At 46.1% G+C, this 22,832-nt stretch overlaps 2 protein-coding genes across 2 annotated transcripts in view; one reads left to right on the top strand and one right to left on the bottom strand.

Annotated features, from left to right (window-relative positions):
* Nucleotides 1-2,585, top strand: part of SRPK1 (SRSF protein kinase 1) — an 80,826-nt gene extending 78,241 nt beyond the window's left edge. Inside the window, 1 exon segment of the mRNA XM_026482739.4 lies at nt 66-2,585. Coding sequence (XP_026338524.3) covers nt 66-250 — 185 coding nt within the window. The 3' untranslated portion in view covers nt 251-2,585.
* An 11,953-nt stretch (nt 2,586-14,538) lies between these two features.
* Nucleotides 14,539-21,236, bottom strand: LHFPL5 (LHFPL tetraspan subfamily member 5). Its single transcript, XM_026482462.4, has 3 exons — nt 20,825-21,236; nt 15,341-15,577; nt 14,539-14,651 (listed from the first exon to the last, which is right to left on the bottom strand). Exons 1-3 carry the CDS (start codon nt 21,234-21,236, stop codon nt 14,539-14,541), a joined length of 762 nt encoding a protein of 253 aa, XP_026338247.4.
* Between the last annotated feature and the right edge of the window lie 1,596 nt (nt 21,237-22,832).

The following is a 22,832-nucleotide window of genomic DNA, read 5'->3' as shown; positions in this document are numbered from 1 at the left end:
TTCCACAAAAGGATCTTGTCACTTGTCAATGTCGGTCAGTTTCTTTTGTATTATCTTTACCATAGGTGACCTGAAACACATCACGAAACTGAAACCCTGGGGCCTTTTTGAGGTTCTAGTGGAGAAGTACGAGTGGTCTCAGGAAGAGGCAGCTGGCTTCACGGATTTCTTACTGCCCATGTTGGAGCTGATACCCGAGAAGAGAGCCACTGCCGCCGATTGTCTCCGGCACCCTTGGCTCAACTCCTAAGCCCCAGCCCTGCACTGCAGCAGAGACCACATGCTGACCCTCGCCCCTCCCTGCCAAGCATTTCCCTCTTCCCTTTTCAGGGTGAAGCTCTTCCTTCAAGGGTTTCCTAGGTTTTTTGTTGTTTGTTTTTCTTTTCTTTTTTTTTTTTAATCCAACATGTTCATTTGGGTTTGCTTGCTTGACCCTGCGGAGATCCCCCACAGCCATTGGGCATCCTAGGTGAATTTGGCCTTGATTGGGCTCTGCCAAAGACTAATAGACTAAAACGTGAAACAGCCTCTCACTCTGTACCCTTGTCTTTCCATTAAAACACCCTTTAAATTATAAGCATCCTTTTTAAAAAGAGCTGTGAAGATGACGAGCTCATCCTTTTATTCATTGACTCTAAGAGTCAAATTTTCTAGTGCATCTCCTGTTGCCAGCATAAGGATGAGAAGGGGAAAGGGTGTTACTTCTGTGTACAGCAGAGACATTAAACTTCCTGTATCCAGGCTGCATCATCTTCCTGGATTGTTTCTGTTCTCTGTGTTCACATTTTGTCCCGTGACTTTGAAGCTACTATCTTTTTAAATGAGCTGTACTGACACCAAATTTGGATACCATTTTATCACTGTTCAAAGCACTATCGAATTCCTTTCACCCTCCCATAACTCTAAGATCCTTGGATCTTTGGTCTGATTTTTGGTGGAAACAGACATGGAACCATTGACTAGTGATTTCTTCAGAACCAGGTGTTCTGCAAAAACAGTCCTTTCCTGTGTGTCTTCTGTCACCCTAACTGCAGAGTTACTTTGATTGGGTATTTTGGGTTTTGTTGTTTTAATCCCTGGCTGGCACTTTACTCATTGCACTTGAGTTTACTGCCCCATAACTAAAGAATTGAGGCTGACTCCAGAAAGGAGATCTGGGTTTCAGAGATTTCCCATCTAAGAAGAAAATGTCCTAGAATTCCCGGTTCTTTTCCAGTCAGTCCCCTACTTTTATTTACAGCTTTTTCTTTACCTTGTCCAAAATTTAACCTTGAAGCGTTTTTCCTCTGTGGCTTTGCCCTTCTCATTTTCTCAGAGGCTTCAGGTCTTAAATGAAATCCCAGCATAAAAGAGCCAAGGCCAAGGGGAAGGGTGGGGGGATAGCAATTTGGGTTTTGTTTTTGTTTCGTGGGTTTTTTTGTTTTGTTTTGGTTTTTTGTTTTTTTGTTTTTTTTTTTTTTTGGTTGTTTTAAGGTTAGCCATTCTCTGCTGCTATTTCTTTGTATAATGGAAGTTTTAAACTGCAATTTTGAGATAATTGAGATGTCCTTGAGGCTTTTTTTTTTTTTTTTTTTAATGAGAAAAGTCTTTGTGAATCTTACTTTAGAATGGGCCTCTCCTAGACTTGCCCTAGACATTACATATTCCTTGGGTCATATTGAAAAGCAAAAGAGGGGCAGGTTTGGGGTCACAGCCACTTGTTCACACGGACCAAGTGGGCCTTGGGGATTACAGCATTCTGCGGAGGCGGCTCCTGGACTGGTCTACAGAAAGCCGAGGAAGTGCGACTTGCAAAGCTGCCGATGAGACTTTCAGGTAGCCGACTCTCTGTGTGGGAGATTGGAGTCCAGATTCTGCCATTTTTCCACCAACAACAGCAAAGGAAAAAGTGGTGCAATCATGCGATCCATTTAACCCATAAACAGAACCTTGAGTAACCATGGCCAGCCATTCATCGGATCCTTGATTGGGTAGTCCTGAAATCAGACATGTTCCTGTAGAAAGAATTTTAAGTGAGGCTGTCTATGCACCTATCAAGAATAAAGAAAATAGATTGTATCCAACAACGGCAGGGAAAATCCTTCGGCAATTCTAATCCACTTTGGCTTTTCAGCGATATATATTTCTAAAGCAATAGCAGACTAGAACTGAATTCTTGTCTACACTGTAAAATACCAGTTGCGCAATTACAGGAATTCTGGTGACGATATTAAAGTGAAATAACCAAAACACAAAAAGAAGGCCCTATTTTAACAACTGATGTCAGAAGAAATTTTAGTAAGAGAGAACCTATATAACTTCTTTCTGGAAATGTTTTCCCACCAAATAAGGGCTTTTCCCCCTATCATTTAAGGAGCCAGATGAATTAGAAGCCGTAGAAAGAGGCAGCTATAGAATTTGATCTTCCAAGTACCCCCTGTACCTTTATCGAACTTAATCATAATACTGTCAAATTGCCACGATCTCACTAAAGGATTTCTATCGCTGTCAGTTACAACCCCCGATGCATTTTTATTCTTTCTACTGGGTGCATTGTCTGTTTTCTTTATAAATGCAGTACAATAAACAAATTATTTAATAACCTATATGTTTCCAGAGCATTTCTGTACCTTTGTTGCCCAAGTTGGTCTGACCCAGGCTTCAGGATGGAGGGAAGGATTGTTGAATATGCTTTTTTGAACGTCAATATGCAGTGAAGCTGGCTGGCTGGAACACACGCACCACTTTATGACATTGGTAGCTTTGCTTCTGTCTTTTAGATTGAGGGTAGGTGAGATTAACAAAGTACATTTTGGAAAATCTTAGGAAAGTCATTACTCCCTATATCCAGTAGTATTTTCCCAGAATATTTGTGGTATGTCTTTTATCACTCCCCCCCTCAGATTACAATCACAGTCACAGTAGATGCAAAATGCCAGAGATTTGTGAACTCTGCCTAAAGCACTGGCATGACAAGCCCTCTTGTGCACAGGCTTTCATAGATTTGTCTGATTCATTCCTTAGGATAAATTCTTCGAAATGGAATGGCTGGGCCAGAGAGTAAGCACATTTTCATGGCTTGTAGTAGAAGTCAGGTAACTTATGTGGAGAGGAGTTGGGCTGTTTTGCTGTGACCAGCAGCATTTGAATGGGCCTGTTACGACCACACTCGTTTTATCCCCGGTAGCCAGTTTGCCAAAAAACAAGAGCGCCTTGTTTTAATTTGCATATTGGGTGACTAGTGAAGTCAGAAAATCGTTTCATGGGTTTTGTTGGCCATTTGTATTTTTTGGTTATTTGCTACATTGCCAGCTTTCTTTTTGTGTGCTTCCCTATTTATTTGGTAAGGATTTGTTCTGTATTAAAGATAATGCATTTTTGTCATTTTTCCATCATACACTTTTCCAGTTTTTAATTTGCCTTTCATTTTTATTTGTGTTTTTTAGTTTTTTTGTTTTAAGATTTTTATTTATATATTTGACAGACAGCCAGCGAGAGAGGGAACACAAGCAGGGGGAGTGGGAGAGGAAGAAGCAGGCTCCCAGCAGAACCGGGAGCCTGATGTGGGGCTTGATCCCAGAACCCTGGGATCATGCCCTGAGCCGAAGGCAGACGCTTAACGACTGCGCCACCCAGGCGCCCCTATTTGTGTTTTTTAGTGTTATTCATAGAAAGTCCTTCCCCAACCCTGAGCTACATAAATCCTTCTAGTTAATTTAATTGCGACATAATTAAGGCATACGTAGTGTGTTCATATTGTGGTGTTGACCAGGAGAGAATGTAACACATTTAAAAAAGAACCCGGAGGCTCTGGGTGGCTCAGTCGGTTAAGCGTCTGCCTTCAACTCATGTCATGATCCCAGGGTCCTGGGGTCGAGTCCCACATTGAGCTCCCTGCTCAGCGGGGAGTCTGCTTCTCCCTCTCCCTCTGCCTGCCACTCCCTTTGCTTGTGCTCTCTCCCTCTCTCTTTCTGTCAAATAAATAAATCTTTAAACCAAAAATCTTTAAAAATTAAACTGGAATTCATCAGACCAGTATGTTCACCAGACTGACCAGTTTAGGCAGTCTCTCTAAGCCTTATGTTAAATGTATGGACCTAGAACTCGGAAGGTTTTGGAAAACTTAAGTGCTGTCCTAGGAGAGCTTGTATCTAATAAGAATCAGCAAACTGGGGTTTGAGTTAATCCCCCACCCCCTAGGGCCCCTACTTTTCACTCTTCATTTGCCCTGAGTGTCCACGGGGGAACCATTTGCCTGCTCCAGAGAGGCCCAGGTTACAAATGAACTTTATTACTGCCTGTTCTTTTATTTTTGAAGACTGTAGAGTCTTCCAGTTTGCCCTTACGAGGGAAGAGATTTGCTGTTAGATTACTATATCACAGAACTGATGATTTATTGATAATAGAGTCAAAATTATATTTACTCCAGGGGCCCCTGGGTGGCTCAGTCAGTTAAGCATCTGCCTTCGGCTCAGGTCATGATCTCAGGGTCCTGGGATTGAGCCCCATGTTGGGCTCCCTGCTCAGCAGGGAGCCTGCTTCTCCCTCTCCCTCTGCCACTTCCCCTGCTTGTGCTCTTTCAATTTCTGTCAAATAAATACATAAAATTGTTTTTAAAAATTATATTTACTCCAAAAATAAGGCCTAATGACACCAGAGAAGCTTGAATAGTCCTTTGTGTTTTGCTCACCAATTTGGCGCCTTTGGCAAGGCGTTGGTAACTACTAGATCGCTTGCAGTCTTCAGTATATGAAGATTAAATATATATAACTTTTATATATATGAGCCTTGAGACCTGAGGAGGAAGCTTGTTTTTATGTCACTAAAGTCAGGGGGCGGGGGTCTGGTTGGTTGGTTGGTTTAAGATTCTATTGATTTTATGAGCACAAGCAGGCAGAAGGAGAGGGAGAAGCAGGCTCCCCTCTGAGCAGAGAGCCTGATTCAGGGCTTAATCCCAGGACTCTGGGATCATGACCTGAGCCGAAAGCAGACCCCTAAAGGGCTGAGCCAGCCGGGTGCCCCTAAAGTCTTGTTTTTAAAAATTGGAATTTAGAAACTACGTGTATGATACACATTTGTCTTTAAGTCACTGCGCAAATATTAATCCACACGAAGTCCTTGTGGTATCAGATATCCTAGTTAAAAAGCCAGAACATGTGAGATCATTTTAAGTGTTTGGAAGTTTTAATTAAGTTTACGTTAGTATATAGTTGTGTTGCCAGTTGTGCCATTCCTTATGAGGGAGGAGGCTTTTTTATCGTCTTTGGTCCTTAATTCCGATCCAGTTTCTGCGCACCTGAACGCAGTAGCAAGCCTTGCCCTCCAGCCGACAGAACTGGACTGTTGCAGCACGCCAGCTGCCCGCGGCTGGACTGTGCTAGGAGCTGTGCCTTCAGACGCCCTGGTCGCTTTGGAGTTCGTGGACGCAGCGGAAGGCGCCGTTGGTGTGGGCTATTAGTGGGCCCTTGAGTCATCTTGAGGTTACATGAGTTTTGAGGGTTAGGGCCCTTGTTTGATCCTCAGGAAAAAGGACCCCAATGATTCCCAGCTGATACTAACACACTTGTATAATCCCCTCATCTTTTTTTTTTTTAAGATTATTTTTTTGTCAGAGACAGAGCACAAGCAGGGGGAGAAGGAGAAGCAAGCTCCCTGCTGAGCAGGGAGCCCGATGTGGGGCCTGACCCCAGGACCTGGAGATCATGATCTGAGCCACCCAGGCGCCCCTATAATCCCCTCATCTTGAATGTGGGCCGGACTTGGTGACTGTTCTAACAGATTAAGGCAAAAGTGACGGGTGTTACTTCGAGGTTGGGTCACAAAGGGCTGTGGCTGCTGTCTTCTGTGCCCCCTCTCGCTCTGTCTTGGAATTCTGGGGAAGTGAGCTGCCATGTGAGTCGCCTTACGGGGAGGCCCGCAGCCCAACGGCCTGTGAGAAACTGCATCCTGCAGACACCACTGAGCTTGAAGGCAGACCCGACACATGGATTGCAGCCCTGTGAGAAACTTCAAGGAGGAGACACCTAACTCAGCCTTGCCAGACCCCTAACCCACAAAAACTGAAACACTTTAAGCCACTGAGTTCTGTGGGAATGTGTTATGCGTACAGCATAGGTAACTGATACAGGGATGTGAGGCAATGAAAGCATTTAAAGTCTCCTTCCCAGCCACCTGTCAGATACAAATGACTAACCCTCTCTTGACCGTAGCTGCTCAGGCCTAGTCAGCGTTGGTAAAGCGTAGGCATCGCAACCATCCCAACAGCCCGGCCCAAGGCAGAGGCAAGCCAGAAGGGAGAAAGGAATAAGCCAGAAGGAAAAGCCAGAAGGGAGAAAGGAATAAGCCAGAAGGAAAAGCCAGAAGGGAGAAAGGAATAAGGCGGCCTGGTTAGAAGAGTGCTGATTTTATTGATTTTCTACATACTTTCAAAGATGAGATTCCCGCCTTTAGGAATTTATGTCAAAGTAAAACCACCTGAGTTACTAGAGGGGAACCTAAATCAATACAGTGATTGGAGAGGCTGAATTCTGCGTTTCTTAAAGATGAAGCAAAAGGTCATCTGGGTCATCCGACTCAGGCAGATTTGCAGATCCTTCCCCCAGCACCGGGTCGTTGGTAAACCGACTCCGAGTGCTCTGGTGAAATGTGCTGTTCCTGGCAAAAGCAAGGTGCAGGCTGTCGGCAGATGCACCCTAAGTCCCCCAGAAGCTTCTGTGGACCACTATAGTTACTATTTTAGCCAGAGAGCTTTAGAAGGTAGACTTCTAGGAAAGTTAACTTCCTATAAAAAGTAAAATTATGAGACGTAAACAAATATAACTGGAAGAGGCACTAAGCTACAGAATTAGCTGGATTCTGTCATTCATCAGGTTTGCATAAAGTAAGTGCCTGACTGAAATAATTTTATCAACACAAGAAAATATTAATGTGATTATTAAGTCCCATCCCAGTAGTTCCCATTACCAACGACAGGACAGGGTTGGGGTACTCATTCCACTCTCTGGCAGGTTGTCAAGGCATTGGTTAAAAAGCATGTCCTACGGGGCCCCTGGCTGGCTCAGTCGGTACAGCACGGGACTCTCGCCTAGGTTGTGAGTGCAAACCCCATGCTGGGGGTAGAGTTTACTTCAAAGAGAAAAAAAAAAAAAAAAAGCATCCCTTCCAGCCCAGGAATGAGAAACCTACTGTTGGCTGTGTCGGTGCGTGCTCCTGGATCAAGTAACAAGATCCAATACAGTTTCGTTCAGCGTTTCCCTCCTCTCCTCTCGACCGGCACCCACTTTCTCTCTTCACAGAGTGAATGCACAAGACCAGGAAAAAACACCCGTTCGTCGGGTTTATCCGCTGCGATGATCCACGAAACCCGGTTTCTATGCACCATCCCCAGGCAGGGAATGGCCTAAAGACCCTGTTTCTGTCTGGCGTTGGCTACAAGGAGGTATTACCAAAATCCAGTTCCCGTCTGCAGGCAAAAGATGCACCATTTAAAGGGCCAAATAGAAAGTTGTTGTTTTTGCAAGAAATGTAATCCATAACAAACTGCTGGGCGTAAGTAACAAATTTCTCAAGCCGGTGGCCAGTTCTTACTGGGTCAGGGTGGGCACTAAGGGAATGTAATGTTGGGGTCCAAAGGAGAGGAAGTCAGTTTTAGTCTCCTAAGTTTTCAGATCTTGTGTTCACCCAGTCTTTATAGGACTTCCTGATGGATTCAGGGTCTGGTGGCCCGTCCATTCCTTACCCACCCCGATCATCAACAAGAAAAAGTGTGAGCAAGGAGAAACAAAGGACCCCCAAACCTCCCCCCTAGCAACCACCTCTTCCTCAGCTGCCGTTTCAGAGCTGGGTGCCAGTTTCTAGGGTGCCTGCAAACGAACGTTTCCTCAGGCAGGCAGGCTGCGGGAGACTCAGACCTGGAGCCCCGAGACGTGGACTCATGTAGTCCGCTCACTGTACAGAGGAGAGGCCTCCAGAGGGTAAAGTGATCGCTGGGGCCCGTCAGGAGAGTACCGCCCACGTCTCTCTGAATATCTTTGATGTGGGTCACTGCAGTTCTTCCTCTGAAAGCCTTTTGTATACAGTAGGAGGCCCTGTCTCAATGTCAGGTCCTAATCCTAGAGTGAAAGGCTTCAGAACATCAGGTCTGCAGTAGCCAGGGACAGGGAAGCATGGAAGGAACAAGTTTTTATCTCTGAAGAATTCGATTCCTTAATTTTCCGTTGTCAGAGAAACAGATGACCTGTGGTATTAAAAAAAAAAATTGCAAGAGTATAAAATTTGACATTTTTAAAAAGCCAATCAGAACAAAACAACTTCCCCATGTGTGTTCACATACGCTCTCACAGTTTGCTACTCCAAGTGCGACCATTAGGAGAAGCAGGTTAGAAGCAGTGTTTATGGCCCCACTCTACCTGTATCAGCCTACATTTTAATAAGATCCCCAGGTGGATAGTATGCATATTTGAGTTTGAGAATCATCTAGTAAGTATGGGGGGGCAGTGCGAATTTATAATTATTCAGAAAAATGTATCTATCTGGTCAAATATTGGAAGGTACTTTGCAAAAATTAAAATAGTTGAAATGGAGATAATCCCTCCTCCCCACACAAAGTGCCTGGCCCACCGGGGGTCCTCAGTGAACAGCAGCATTTGGAAGGTGATACTATGATGGGCTTCTATTTTTTTCTTTTTAAGTGTTCCTTACTATTCTTGCCAAATCGCGTTTTGGAAACTTAAAAGACAATAAGGAAATTGATACGTTGTGCTTCCTTTCCAACCAGACATTGAAACAGGTTATATCATATTTTTCTTTTTGCCTCGGCTATCAGGAAGCAGAAAGCTAAATTTAATACTCAATACAGTATTTCTATTAGCCTAGCTTTCTGGAATATTTGTTTTCCTCTCCATGACTTTTATTTTTTTATTTTATTAAGTTTTCTACTATGTTTCTTGCAAATCACTTAAAATCTTTCTGAAAATAAAGGCCCCAATTAGAAGGCCGACTTGTAAACAGTCTGTTCTTGTTTGCCAGGCTCCAGAAAAAGATGAGTTTAGGAAACCACCTGCCTGTTTTAAATTATTTCTTCCTGTTCTTTTTCTCCTTCTCAAGACAGAAGTAGAACTAGAGGGTCTCCGATGCTGGCCAGCTCCTGCCAGAGTCCTTGCTCCTCTCCCCAGGCCCTACCGCAGCCCCTACAGCCCAGCCCCCCACCAGCCCTGCAGCCTGATGAGTCAATAAGGAAACAGGGAGGCCACAGCCCTTCCAAAGGCACGCAGACCACCCAACAATGGAATTACTCACCGAACCCCAGCTGCTTCAGACTTCCTCTGCAAGGAAAAAGAGAGCATACTTGTTTACAACAAGCCTTGTTTTCAGGATAATTCCCTGCACACTGCTCTCTCTCCAAAGTAGATCAGATTTCTTTTATTCACTCTCAAGGCTAGTGTTCATCAGCTTGTGATTCCATATTGCATGTGGTGTCCCTTATCAGATGGTAATGTCCAATGAGACTTCTTCCCTCAGTGCTCCCCCCGCCCCTGCCTGAAGGTGTCGGTGGGCGCAGGACTGTTACTGGGTGGGCGGATGGATGATTTAAGAAGCTGGAGAGGGGGGGCGCCTGGGGGGGGCCTGGGAGGCTCAGTCGTTAAGCGTCTGCCTTCGGCTCAGGGCGTGATCCCAGCGTTATGGGATCGAGCCCCACATCAGGCTCCTCCGCTATGAGCCTGCTTCTTCCTCTCCCACTCCCCGTGTTTGTGTTCCTTCTCTCGCTGGCCGTCTCTATCTCTGTCAAATAAATAAATAAAATCTTTAAAAAAAAAAAAAAAGAAGAAGCTTGAGAGCCTGGGAGGACAAAAGAGGGACAGAACTGATATTTATTAATCGCCTGTATAACACGCAGGCACTGGTAGTGCTTTACACACACTGTCTAATCCTTCACACTATCTTTTATTTTTTAATTGAGGTATAATTCACTAACATAAAATTTACTCATTTAAGGTGTGCACCTTGGTGGGTTGTCAGTATAATCACTGGGGTGTGAAACCACCGCTGCTATCCAATGCTAGAACATTTCCATCACCCCAAAAAGAAACCCTATGCCCATTCTCAATCTCTCAAGTTCCCCCTCTTTACAGCTCCAGGCAACTACTAAAATCTACATTCTGTCTCTATGGACTTGCCTATTCTGAACATTTTATATAATCGGGATCATACAACCTACGGTCTTTTGTTCATGGCTCCTCTCACATCTTCAGGGTTCCTCCACATGGTAGCAACTATCAGGACTTCATTCCTTGTTAGAGCGGGATGGTACTGCTCTGTATGGACGTGCACATATCATCTCTCCACCTCATCAGTGTGATGCACATTTGGGCTGTTTCCACTTTTTGCCTATTATGCTGCTATGAACATTTGTATACGAGTTGTTGTGCAAACATGTTTTCAATTTTCTTGCATACATATCTAGGAATAAATTGCTGAGCCACGCGCTAAATCTATGCTTAACCATTGGAGGAACTGCCCTTCTGTTTTCCACAACAACTACACAATTTTGCATTTTCACTAGCAGCGTATGAGAGTTCCAAGTTCTCCACACGCTCACCAACACCTGTTGTTCATCGTTTTTTATTTATCCTAGTGGCTGGGTTATAATAGCTCACTGTGGTTTTGATTTGCATTTTCCTAATGACTATTGACATGACTATCTTTTTTTTTTTTTAAAGATTTTATTTATTTATTCGACAGAGATAGAGGCAGCCAGCGAGAGAGGGAACACAAGCAGGGGGAGTGGGAGAGGGAGAAGCAGGCTCATAGCAGAAGAGCCTGATGTGGGGCTCGATCCCAGAACGCCGGGATCACGCCTTGAGCCGAAGGCTTATTGGCTTATTGGCCAGTTGGATGTCTGCCTTGGAGAAATGTCTATTCAAATCCTTTGCCCAGGGGTAGCGTGGGTGGCTCAGTCAGTTAAGTGTCTGCCTTCGACTTGGGGCGCGATCCAGGGGTCCTGGGATGGAGCCCTGCATCAGATTCCTTGCTCAGTGGGAAGCCTGCTTCTCCCTCCCCCTCTGCTTGCTGCTCCCCCTGCTTGTGCTCTCTGTCAAATAAATAAATAAAATCTTAAAAAAAAAATCCTTTGGCCACTTTAAAAATTGAGTTATCTATATTTTTATTTGTCAAGTTGTAGGAGTTCTTAATATATTCTGGATACTAGAATCATGATTTGCAAATATTTTCTCCCAATCTTTGCATTGTCTTTTCACTTTCTTGTTGGTGTCCTTTGAAACACAGAAGTTTTTATTTTTTATGAAATCTAATTTTTATATATTTTTCCTTTGGTTGCTTGTGTATTAGGCATCCCATCTGAGAAACTTCTGCCTAATCCAAAGTCATAAAGATTTATACCTAGGCTTTCTTCTAAGATTTTTATAATTTCACATCTTACATTTAGGTCTGTAATCCATTTTGAGTTAATTTTTGTACATGATGTGAGGTGAGTAATCCAACTTCATTCTTTTGCAAGTAGATATCTGGTTGTCCCAGCACCATTTATTGAAAAGACTATTCTTTCCCTCTACTTGTTGAAAATCAATTTGCCAGGGGCGCCTGGATGTCTCAGTCGGTTGAGCGTCCGCCTTCAGCTCAGGTCGTGGTCCCGGAGTCCTGGGATCGAGCCCCACGTCCATCATCCATCAGGCTCCCCACTCAACGGAGAGCCTGCTTGTCCCTCTCCCTCTGCCCTTCCCCCTCACTCGTGCTCTCTCTCTCTCTTTTTCTCAAAATAAATGAATAAAATCTTTAAAAAAAATAAAGGAAATCATTTTGCCATAGATGTTTGGCTTTATTTCTGGACTCTCAATTTTATTCCATTGCTCTGTATGTCTGTCCTCGTGCCAGTACCACGCCATCTTGATTACTGGAGCTCTGTAGTAAGTTTCAAATCAGGATGTGAGTGCTTCAATTTTGTTCTTCTTCATGATTGTTCTGGCTATTCTGGGTCCCTTGCATTTCTGTATGAATTTTAGAATCAGTTTGTCAATCTCTGCAAAAAGCCAACTGGGATTTTGATAGGGATTGCACTGGATCTGCAGGTCAGTTTGGGGAGCACTGCCATCTTCATATATTAAGTTTTCTGATCAATGAATATGGATGTCCATCTATTTAGGCCTTTAATAGCTTTCAACAATGTTTTTTTCATTTTCATGTACAAATCTTACACTTTTGTTAAATTTATTTCTACGTATTTTATTCTTTTGGATGCTATTGTAAATGAAATTGTTTTCCTAATGTCATTTTCAGATTGTTCAGTGCTGGTGTGTTCAAATGCAGTAAATGGTTGTACGCTGCTTCTACCCTGCGACCTTGCCGGTGTTGTATGTTAGCTGTAGTAGTTTTTAGTGGACTATTGAGGACTTTCCGTATCCAAAGTCATGTCATCTGCCAATAGAGATAGTTGTACTTCTTCCTCTCCAGACTGGATTTCTTTTCCTTCTTTTTCTTGCCTAATCACCCTGGCTGTAACCTCCAGAACAGTCTTGGGCAGCAGTGACAAGAGCAGAGATCCTTATCTTCTCGCTGTTCACGAGTTTTTGAAGTAGGTATTTTTTACAAATGAGGAGAAACCTGCCACCTATCTCCATAAAAATGAGGCTCAGATGAGGAAACTGAGACTCAGAGAAGTTGAGTAATCTCTGCAAGGTCACGGCCAGATAACAGTGGAGCCCAAATTTTATTTTTTTAGATTTTTATTTAAATTCAGTTAACATAGAATGTATTATTGATTTCAGTGGTAGAGGTCAGTGACTCATCAGTCTTATATAACACCCAGTGCTCATTACATCACGTGCCCTCCTTAATGCCCATCACCCAGTTACCCCATCCCCCCACCCACCTCCCCTCCAGCAACCCTCAGTTTGTTTCCTATGCTTAAGAGTCTTACGGTTTGTCAGAGCCCAAATTTTAAACCCAGTTCTGACTCCAAAGCCCACGCTCATTCTCCTCTGCCTCCTTAACCCTTCAGGAGTGGATCAACAACCATGTGCTTGTGCAAGGTTTCATTTCTGCTACCATTGTTTCGTTCATGCCACACAATCATAGAGGTGGCAGAGCAGGAATTGGTGTCCCCCTTTTTACCTTGAAGAAAGTGACTTCGAAGAACTGGGACTCAACCTCTGCTTTCCTGACCCAATTCTGTGCTTTGACAGAGGCAATAACTACTTCACTGTGTAGTTAAATATATTCAGAAAGGTTATGTGGGTGTTTTCTAACAAGTAATAAACAAAAAGGATGAACTAAATCCTGCATGATAGTGAAGGAACTAAAATATGGAGAGAAAAAATCTGAAAAGATTGAAGACAGGCTCATGAGATACGAAAGGAGAAGGACAAGGAAGGAGAGGACAGCCAACTGACATGTTTATTTGTAAAGAAAAGTGTCAAAGGGGCAAAACCATCTCTTCATAAGAAAGTACTTTAAAGAATTATGTAGGGGCGCCTGGGTGGCTCAGTCAGTTAAGTGTCTGACTCTCGATCTCAGCTCAGGTCTTTTTTTTTTTTTAAAGACTTTATTTATTTATTCGACAGAGATAGAGACAGCCAGCGAGAGAGGGAACACAAGCAGGGGGAGTGGGAGAGGAAGAAGCAGGCTCATAGCAGAAGAGCCTGATGTGGGGCTCGATCCCAGAATGCCGGGATCACGCCCTGAGCCGAAGGCAGACGCTTAACCGCTGTGCCACCCAGGCGCCCCTCAGCTCAGGTCTTGATCTCAGGGTCGAGACCTTTGGGCTCCATGCATGTAGCCTGCTGAATGAATGAGTGAATGCATGAATAAAGTCAATAAAATTTCTTGCCAGCTGAAAGAATCCCTTCTGGAAAGGAAAGAATGCAAATGAGTAATGTAAAAATATTCTCTGCATGTGTCCAGACAGATTTAAGGTTGGCCCTGCCTTGAGGCTGAGAGCTGAACAAAATGCTCCAGCAGCTCCTGCTGAAGCCTCCCTGAGAAACCCTCGCTGGAGAAAATGCTGGATGTGCAAATTGCTGCCGGACTCCCCCACCTCCAACCTGCCCTCACAGGGTTGCTGTGAAGATTAAAGAAAAATGGCTCCTGTGAACAAAACTTACATCACTCCTGCACGTGGAAAAGGCTCAGTAAATACTAGTTCCATTTCCCTTCCCTTTATGGGGTTTGCAAGGGACCCAGGCCTTAAGTGTTCCCAGAACCTAGAAGCTATAGGCTTCCTCCTGCAATGGAAAGATACCTCTCTCCTCTCCTCCCTGACCCAGCTCATTCTAGTAATTTGCTTTTCATCTTTAACCACATAACTTAGGTATGTGAGTCACCTTCTTCTACCCCCAAGGAAGGGCGAGAGTTTGATTACTTCCTTATGGAGAAGTGGGCCCTGGGCTGAGCCAGAATTATGGGTCCTCCTTGCCACCACCTTTTTGTGTACCTCTGGGTGGGTCTGCCTCCCGGGCTTCAAGTTCCTTATCTGGGAAGGGTCCTTGATCGTGGGGAGCAAGGGGGTTTGCCTCTTTCTTCTACTTCAGGTCAATGGGGTGAAGACAACTATGGGGAAAGGAGACTGGAGAGGTCCCTGAGGTGCAACAGGCCCCTCACAGTGGCCACCTGCTGGGTGTAGGCATTTTGGGATTCGCAAGGGTGTGAGACAGGAACTTGCCCTATGACAAGGAGATAAAATTTATGCCCGGAAAAAGCCCCTTAACACAAGGGAAGCGCCTAATGAGAGACAGGAGCAGAAAGTACCGTAGGAGGAAGAAAGGTCAATGGGAAACAGAAAAGGCTGAAGGGTGTGCCTGGCTTTCGGTCAGCTACAACTGACTCTTACGACTCAGGGATAGGATCTGGGCCGCAGGAAATTAAAACAGGATGGCATGCAGAGAACCCCAAAACTCTCACCCCAACTCAAGGAAGCGCCCACCATCTGCACTCCAGGAGCTGTCACGTCTGCCCCCTAACCTGCCTTTCTCCTCCTGCCCCAACAATCAGCCCCTCTGCTAACCTGTTGTTTCTCTCTCCACCAAGCAAACTTCCCGTGAACCTGCAGACCCAGCCTCAGTGCCACCTTCTACAGGAGGCCACCCCCAGCTCCCCAGGCTGGATCGGGGTTCTCTCCCCTGTAGACCCTGACAGGACTGGGGGTGTGGGGGAGGCAGGAGGACACCCTTCTACCACAGACAGCCTCTGTCATTACCTCGTCACCTGCTGGCTTGCAAACCCCCACTGGCCTTGGCCTCTGGAATAAGGGCTGTCTCTTATTGGTCTTGGTGTCCCCAACCCCTGGCCAGGAACCAATCCTCTGGTGACTGGCTGAGAGGAAGCCCCACCTCCCTGGGGGATAGTGAGTTACCTTTTCCATCTGCCTTGTAGTCATCAGGGAGGAGCTTGTCCTGCCGGTAGCCCAGCACGAAGGCCAGGAAGGAGAGGATGAGGGCGTCTCCGATGCTGAGGATGGCCAGCATGAAGGCCCAGCGGATGGTGCACTGACCCAGTGTGTACTTGCCCGTCTGCTCCCCACACATGCGCCGCACCTCACTTGAGTCCCAACCATCTGGGTAGACCAGGCAGCCAATCATCAGGCCTGTGGCTGAGGGGGTAGGAGGGGGTGCGATGGTGTCAGGTTGGGTGTGCTCAGCCTGCTACCTCCCACCCTGCACTGCTGCCGTCTTGTTACCTTCCTTCTCTTTGTGTCAACAGCCTTGACAGGTATGGGGCAGCTCCTACCCCCCCCCATTCTTATAGAATCCAGGGGAGAAAATTGAGGATCCAAATGCTAAAAAGACTTGCCCTTGGTCAGGGGTAGAGGCAGAAAGCGGAGCTCCTCAGCCCAGGGAAGATTCTGCCATGGCACCAGGTGGTCCTACCAGGCCCTCAGCCATGCCCCCCACTTTGGACTTGATAAGGCACTGCCACCCTGGCCTCAGATCCCTCCAAAATCTGGTCCCAGCCCAGAGAAATCATCACTCCTAAGATGTACATTTGTTCATACTCCAATATCTTTGAAATAAGTATAATAAGAAAGCTTCAGGCTGTGGTTGGAGTAGAAGTATTTTTCCTGGGCACCTGGGTGACTCAGTTAAGCATCCGACTCTTGATATCAGCTCAGGTCTTAATCTCAGGGTCATGAGTTCAAGCCCCGCATTGGGCTACTTAAAAAAAAGAAAAAGTATTTTTCCTTTTTACAGCACATAGAATAATGGCACGCCCTACAACTTGGCACCTTAGATTTAATGAATCCACAAAGTTTTCCAGCCCCACCTCTGGCGGCTTCCTTCACGACCCTTGCATTCAAGCAAATAGGTCTCTTCATCCTGACCCAGCACAGGTCAGCGCAGTTGCTCACACTTCCCTGAATTTAAGAATCCCTAGTATTTATTTAAAATGCTGATTTCCAGGCCAGGGTTGGGCTCAGGAATCTCTGCTTTCAAAAGCATTCTTTCCGGTAATTCAATTGGAAAAGCTAGGAAACACTAGCACAGTCTGCCTGGATTTCAAGCCCAGCTCTTTGCTAACTAGCTGTGTGGGTCAGAGCAAGCCACTTTAGCTTTTTTGGCCTCAGTTTCCTCATCTATAAGGTGGGGGTATGAATAGTTCCTCTTGTTTGGGTTGTAGTGAGGTTTAAATGGTTAATACCGGAAAAGTGCCTGGCACATACTTAGTACTTCATGAGTGTTAGCTATGATTATCCCATCCTGCGCTTTCATTGACTTAGTATTTACAGCCAAAAATGTCATTTTCTCTACCTTCTCCTCACTTCTCCCATGCCCTCCCACCCATGACCACTCCACCTTAGCTGCATAGATAGGTGACATAATCCTGGAACGCGACCAAGGCGACCCCAAGGACAATCACCATGTAGGCAGGGGGCGCCTTCCATTATCTGTGCCACTTTCCCATCCCTCACCCTCCTTCCACAGGCCCAGAGGCTCTTTAGTTCCAAGGCTCTGCCCTACTCAGGAGCACCTGAGAAGCACCTCACAAGACCCAGTTACCTACCTTGGGCTCAGCTTGCACTTGCAAGGAAGGTCAGCAGATCAAATGAATGCATAGAAAGTATAAAGATCAGGATCCCACCTCCCCACCTAAATGTATCAACTCTCCTTTCATTTTATACAGGACAAACTTACTTATATAGTTCTCTTATGGGTCACAAAATATTTCATGTACCATTTTCCCCCTTTTTCCTTACAACAGTTCCATGAAGTAGGCCATGTTTTAATCTCCCATTTTACATAGAAAATTGAGGTTTCAGAGAAACCAAGTGAATTGCCCAGTCATCCAACTATAGCAGAGCCAGTACCTGAACTCATGGCTCCTGACCTTTTTGAGCTCAAAGTTAATTCCCTCAACTCCCAGACACACCTCTCCAAGGAGCTGAATGTATTTGGTGCCAACATTTCAGACTTAGTGACAAAATGAGAAGTGTTTCAGGAAGATACTTAAGGGAGGGGAGCAAGAACCCTCCTAGAGTTCTTTGGTAAAACCTATGGCCTTCCCCAGTTGGTGTAAGACAAGTGCTTCGCGCCTTAACTGTGGTGGGGGAAGGGAACAGTTCAATGTGGAAAGGAGCTGCCCTTCTGGACTTTCCATTCTCTCCATCTCCTCCCCTTGGCCCCATTCTCCTTCCATAGCATCTCTGGAAAATAGCCCAGGGCCTCTAACCTGGAAGCAGGTTGTTACTACAGGTGTCATGGCCCTCTGTGAGCACCTGACCCAAGCTCCTGGGCACAGTGGAGGTCAACCCCATTTATAGTGTCTCAGAGCTCCAACAGGAGGCCAACACGGTATTCTCAGGCAAGTTTACTTACCCTTTCTGACTTCCAGTCTCTCATCTGTAAAACAAGGATAATAATGCCTGACTCATAGCAGACTTATGAGGATTAAGTGTGGTCAGGTAGAGAAAACCCTCACCGAGACATCTGGTTCATGGTAAGCAGCCAGATACTGTCAGTTGTTGCTATATTATTGGCATTAAAGTCAAACGGAAGCAACCTCAGTGGATGTGGATGTCATTAGAGGTGTCCACAAGTATTTCAGGCACATAGTAGGATTATACTTCCTTGCTCTCCTCTTTTCAAGTTAGGCAAGGCCATAAGACTTCCCTTAGACAACAAAATGTGAGTGGAAATGTGTGCATTTCCAGGCCAGAGCATTTAACTGCTAGGGAGAGACCTTCCAGAGCTCCCTTTAGTTCTGCAATGATGACAGCCAGATGACAGCTGATGCTCCATCAGCCAAGGTTTTAGGAGAGAACAGTGAGAGCAGAGCCCCCAGCTGATCCTCAATGAGCATGTACCACAAGCAAAAAATAAAGCTTTGTTTTAAGCCACTAAGATTTGGGAGTTATTTGTCACGCCACCCATCCTGACTGATAAAGTTGCTTTTGTATTTTTCACGTTTACTGAGCACCTACACTCAGAAGGTGTTTTACGTGCATTAGACATCCTATCCTCACCAGAACCTTGTGATAGGAAGTACTGTTGCTACATTCTACAGATGAGGTTACCAAGACTCAGAGAGACAAGCAACTTGCCCCACCTGCGTTTCTAGGAGCTGGAACCATGCACAGCTTACACCTGGCATCCAGAAGCTCGATTACCATTGTTAAACTACAGCCCCACACTGCCCCAGTCATTGATCCTCTTTCCTTTCTCCTGCTCCCATCCCTGGTTTCAGGCTTCTTGGCATGGTTAAACTAATTGGTTTAGGCATCTTCAAATGGACACATGTCCCAGCTGCTGTCTGCAGAGCACATGGCCCTCTTCATCCCTCCCTTTGTCTCATCTTCCATTCCCCTACACTAAAGGATGGAACATGACACCACCTTCACTCTCCCCCAACATAAATGTTTCATAGGATGGCATCTGGCCACCTCTACTCTCAATGTCGCCAGCTTCCTGACCTGGGATCTGCTGATGCCTCCCTGACCCAGGCCTTCCCAAGCACTGCCTGTTCAGCAAACAGCACCTGTTGCAGGATGTTATGGGAGGGAGCAGTGTAGAGAATGAGAGGAATGGTTGTGTTTCCAGCATTCCATAGCTCTGATATGGAGGACCAGCTGGTAAGCATGCCAGGGTCCATTCTACTCCTCTTTGTCACAAAACTGCTAAATCTTCATTCCCTCTCCTTCTCCCCACTGCCCACCAAGATTTACCTCACCCCTGCCCCAGCCTCTTCCTCAACATACAGAGAGACCAGAGGAGAGGGCGATGGTAGATGGATTGGGGAGGCAGCTCTGGAGCCAGGTGGATAGGCTGAGTACAAGATTTTGAATCAAAGGTTGTGTCCATCACTACCTGTGCTAAAAGACAAGTTACCCACTAAGAGCTTTATGTATAAAATAAGAGAAGTATCTCCCTCACTAAGGTAGAGATGGGGGCCCTCCAAGATGATATATATGAAAGTGCTTTGTAAGTCATACTTATGTAAATGCATGACTCAATAAAAATGTCTTTGAAATATATCTAGTTTCTTGGAACACATTGCCTTAATTCCCCTTGGTCCTTAGTTGCTAGTTGATCTGCCATAGCCTTGATCAAGTCCTTTCCTCTTTTTCAGTCCCAGATTCCTCATCTGTAGTTGGGGGTGGGGGGTACCTACAGCTCTCTGGGTCCCCCTCCAACTCTGACAGAGCATTGAGTCTATGTGTTTGGTTGTCTGGGATTCTGATCTCTGCTCCATTCCCCCTGTTATGGATAATACTGCTTCTCCTTCTAACCAATGATGTAGAGATGGTTTTCTCTCTAGTCTGCAGCCCTAGCACTGCTCCTGGACATGTTCTAGTACGGGCAGCCTGTGCATGGTCCTTGGAGTAGGACGGGAGCAAGGGCTGCAGGACAAGGCTTTAGAGAACAGGACCAGCTGGCTCAAGGACTGAGAGGTCTGCCTGGGCCCGGAGCAAGAAAAAGGGGCAGGGAAGGCCTTGCTTCTGGGCACCATAAGTAGCCACCTACCCCACATAGTTTTAAAAGACCCTAGCCACCACCCTACTCCCCCATCACAAAATATCACTCCCATTTATTGCCTCAAGTATGGAAACCTATAACTAGGGAACAAAAACTTTCACTCCACCATGAAAGAGGGAACTTAAATGCAAGTTTCTATGGGAAAGGTCACAGCATAACACTCCAAATCAATGACTGACCTTAGAATCTCCCTGAGAGCAATTTTGGGTGGGAGGGAAGGAGTGAGGGCAGGGATCTGTGGATCCTTAAAGGAGAAAGAACAAATGCCCAGAAGTGGGAGATGGAGACATCTAGGATGTACTTGACTATTTTGCCCCGGGTTGGGGCCTATTCCCACATGGAAAACAATGGAAGCTTCCTTCTTTTTCCTTCCCAGAGCAACAACAACCAGCTCCCAGGTGGCCTGGGAGTCAGGACACCTTCTATCAACTAGTTGTGTGCTCCTGGGCAAGTCACTTCCCCTTTCTGGACCTCAGTTTCCATCTGCAAGATGAGGGGGTTGAACAATTTGATCTCAACAATCCTTTCGGTCTCAGCCATTCTAAAATTCTCTACTCCTCAGAAGCTTTTGCAGAGCACTGAGTAGGCCTGGGCTAAAGGAGAACAGCTGAGGGGCACTTGGCTGGCTCAGTTGGTGGAGCATATAACTCTTTATTTTGGGGTTGTGAGTTCAAGCCCCTTGTTGGGAGTAGAGATTACTTAAAAAAATTAAATCTTTGAAAAATAAAATAAAATAAACGTAAAGGAGAACAGCTGTGTAGGAAACCCAGAGCCTCCACAGAGGGTAAAATTGTGCAGCTTCCCTGTGGTCTGGGTTGGGGTGGGGCCAGGCGGGGGGTTCTGCTTGTTCTCCCATTAACCCTGCTCACCTGCAGCTAGCTGCATCCACGCGCAGATCTTGTAGACAGTGGCCGTGTTGCAGACGAAGAAGAGGCTGAAGCAGATGATGGAGCCAATGATGAGGAACATGGCCAAGGCCACAAAAAACATAGCAGTCTTGAAGGCTCTAGAGGGAATAGAAGAGAAGTCCAACGGGCCACCCTTGCAGATGAGTTCAGAGGACAGCACGTTGCCCACGCAGTAGGAAAAAAGGCCAAAGTAGCCTGCCTGGGGTGTGTTAACGCTGTCGCCGATCCAGTAGGGCTGGATGAAGAGGGCCATGACCAGCACGGAGAAGCAGATGGTGAGCGTGCCCCACATCACACCCACAGCCCTCGAGTTGCGCACATAGTTGGTATGGTAGATCTTGGCTGCCTCCTGGGCAGGCAGCAACTTCACCATGGTGAGGAGGTAGGCCCCGGGCTGGGATCCGGTGGGCTGTAAGCCAGTGGCTTTGCAGACAGAGGCCTAGGGATGGGTCACTCCTTAGCCGGGTGTACAAGATGAGGTCCCTCCAAGGAAGAAGAAAGAGGATATAAGACAAGGAAGACAACCTTGGTTTCTTCAGGGGAAGCTTGTCCAGATGCCTTTGTCCGCTCTAGCCAGGCTGTCTCCGGTCTCCTGCCTCCTCTCCAGCCTGCCCTCCAGCCTGCCAGGGTCTCAGGCCTACTGGCGCCGCCCTGCCCTTCCCCCCTTTCCAGCTCAGAGCTCCAGAGAGCTCCGCCTCTTCGCCGCCGGCCGCCCCTCCCTCCTCCCGCCTTCGAGAGCGCTGCTTCAGCACCGCGGCCAGCGCCTAGGGACTCCGGTCGGAGGAGGGAGTGGAAACCGAGACCCGGCCGGGGAGGCGCCGAGAGCGCCCAGCCCGCCCGCCGCGCACTCCCGCCGCGGAACTGAGACCCCTCTTCACCTTTCCTGAGCGCGGGGGTGGGGAGGAACAAAAACTGGGAGGCTGCGACTGTCACTGTCACATTCCTCCCGCTCAATTCCTGCCACAAAACCAAAACCTCGTCCTGAGCACTGTCCGTCCCCCCATTCTCAACCCCCACCCCACCCATCCAACCCCTCCCTGGCTCCCTGGTCGCCCTCTCAGAACTCCCAACTTCCTGGAGTCCAGCAAAACCTTTTCTGCTTGTGTCTTCCGGTCAGTGGTTTCTCATCTCTGGTTTCTCTTAATCAACAATTACTAAGAGCGTACTATGTCCTAAGCCCTATGTTGGAGGATATCTTCCCTAAGCAAAACCACAGAGACAAAAATGACAGGGCCCCTGCCCTCAAAGACAGTGTGATATTTACATATATGTATATGCATATGTATATTTGCAATGCAGACTGAAAGTGTGATAACAAACATAGTACCACAAAGGAAGCCTCCCAGACCTTACATATGTTTTTGTTCAATACAGTATCTTTCTCTTATACTTTTGTTACATATTTCTTTTTTACCCCTTTTTTTCAAAATATATATTTCTCCTGACTGCCTAGGTAAATACATGTTTGGTGTAGATAGATAGGAAAATTCAGGAAAGTTACATAAAAGAATATAAATAACTCATAACCCCAACATTGGGAGCTAAGGAAAGCCAAGATCATCTTAAAAACACAGACTTTGTCTTTAGACGGATCTGAATTGAGTTAGCCACTTACTACCTAAGCGACCATCTGTGGAGTTAACCTTCCCAAGCCTCAGTTTCTTCATCTATAAAATGGGGAGGACAATAGTACCTATCACAGGGGTGCCTCGGTGGCTCAGTCAGTGGATGAGTGTTTGACTCTTGGTTTCAGCTCAGGTCATGATCTCAGCGTCCTGAGATCAAGCCCCGTATGGGGCTCCATGCTCAGTGGGGAGTCTACTTGTCCCTCTCCCGCTGCTCCTCCCCTTCCCTCAAATAAATAAATAAAATCTTTTTAAAAATAGTATCTATCACACAAGGGTTAGGTAAAATAACATATGTAAACTGTTTGGTTCAGGGCCTCACATATAAAAGTACTCAAAATGTT

This window comes from Ursus arctos, unplaced genomic scaffold, assembly GCF_023065955.2.
Source record: "Ursus arctos isolate Adak ecotype North America unplaced genomic scaffold, UrsArc2.0 scaffold_31, whole genome shotgun sequence".
Classification (NCBI taxonomy): domain Eukaryota; kingdom Metazoa; phylum Chordata; class Mammalia; order Carnivora; family Ursidae; genus Ursus; species Ursus arctos.
Note: the sequence above shows the minus strand (reverse complement) of the source record. Positions and strands in the feature narration are given on the sequence as shown.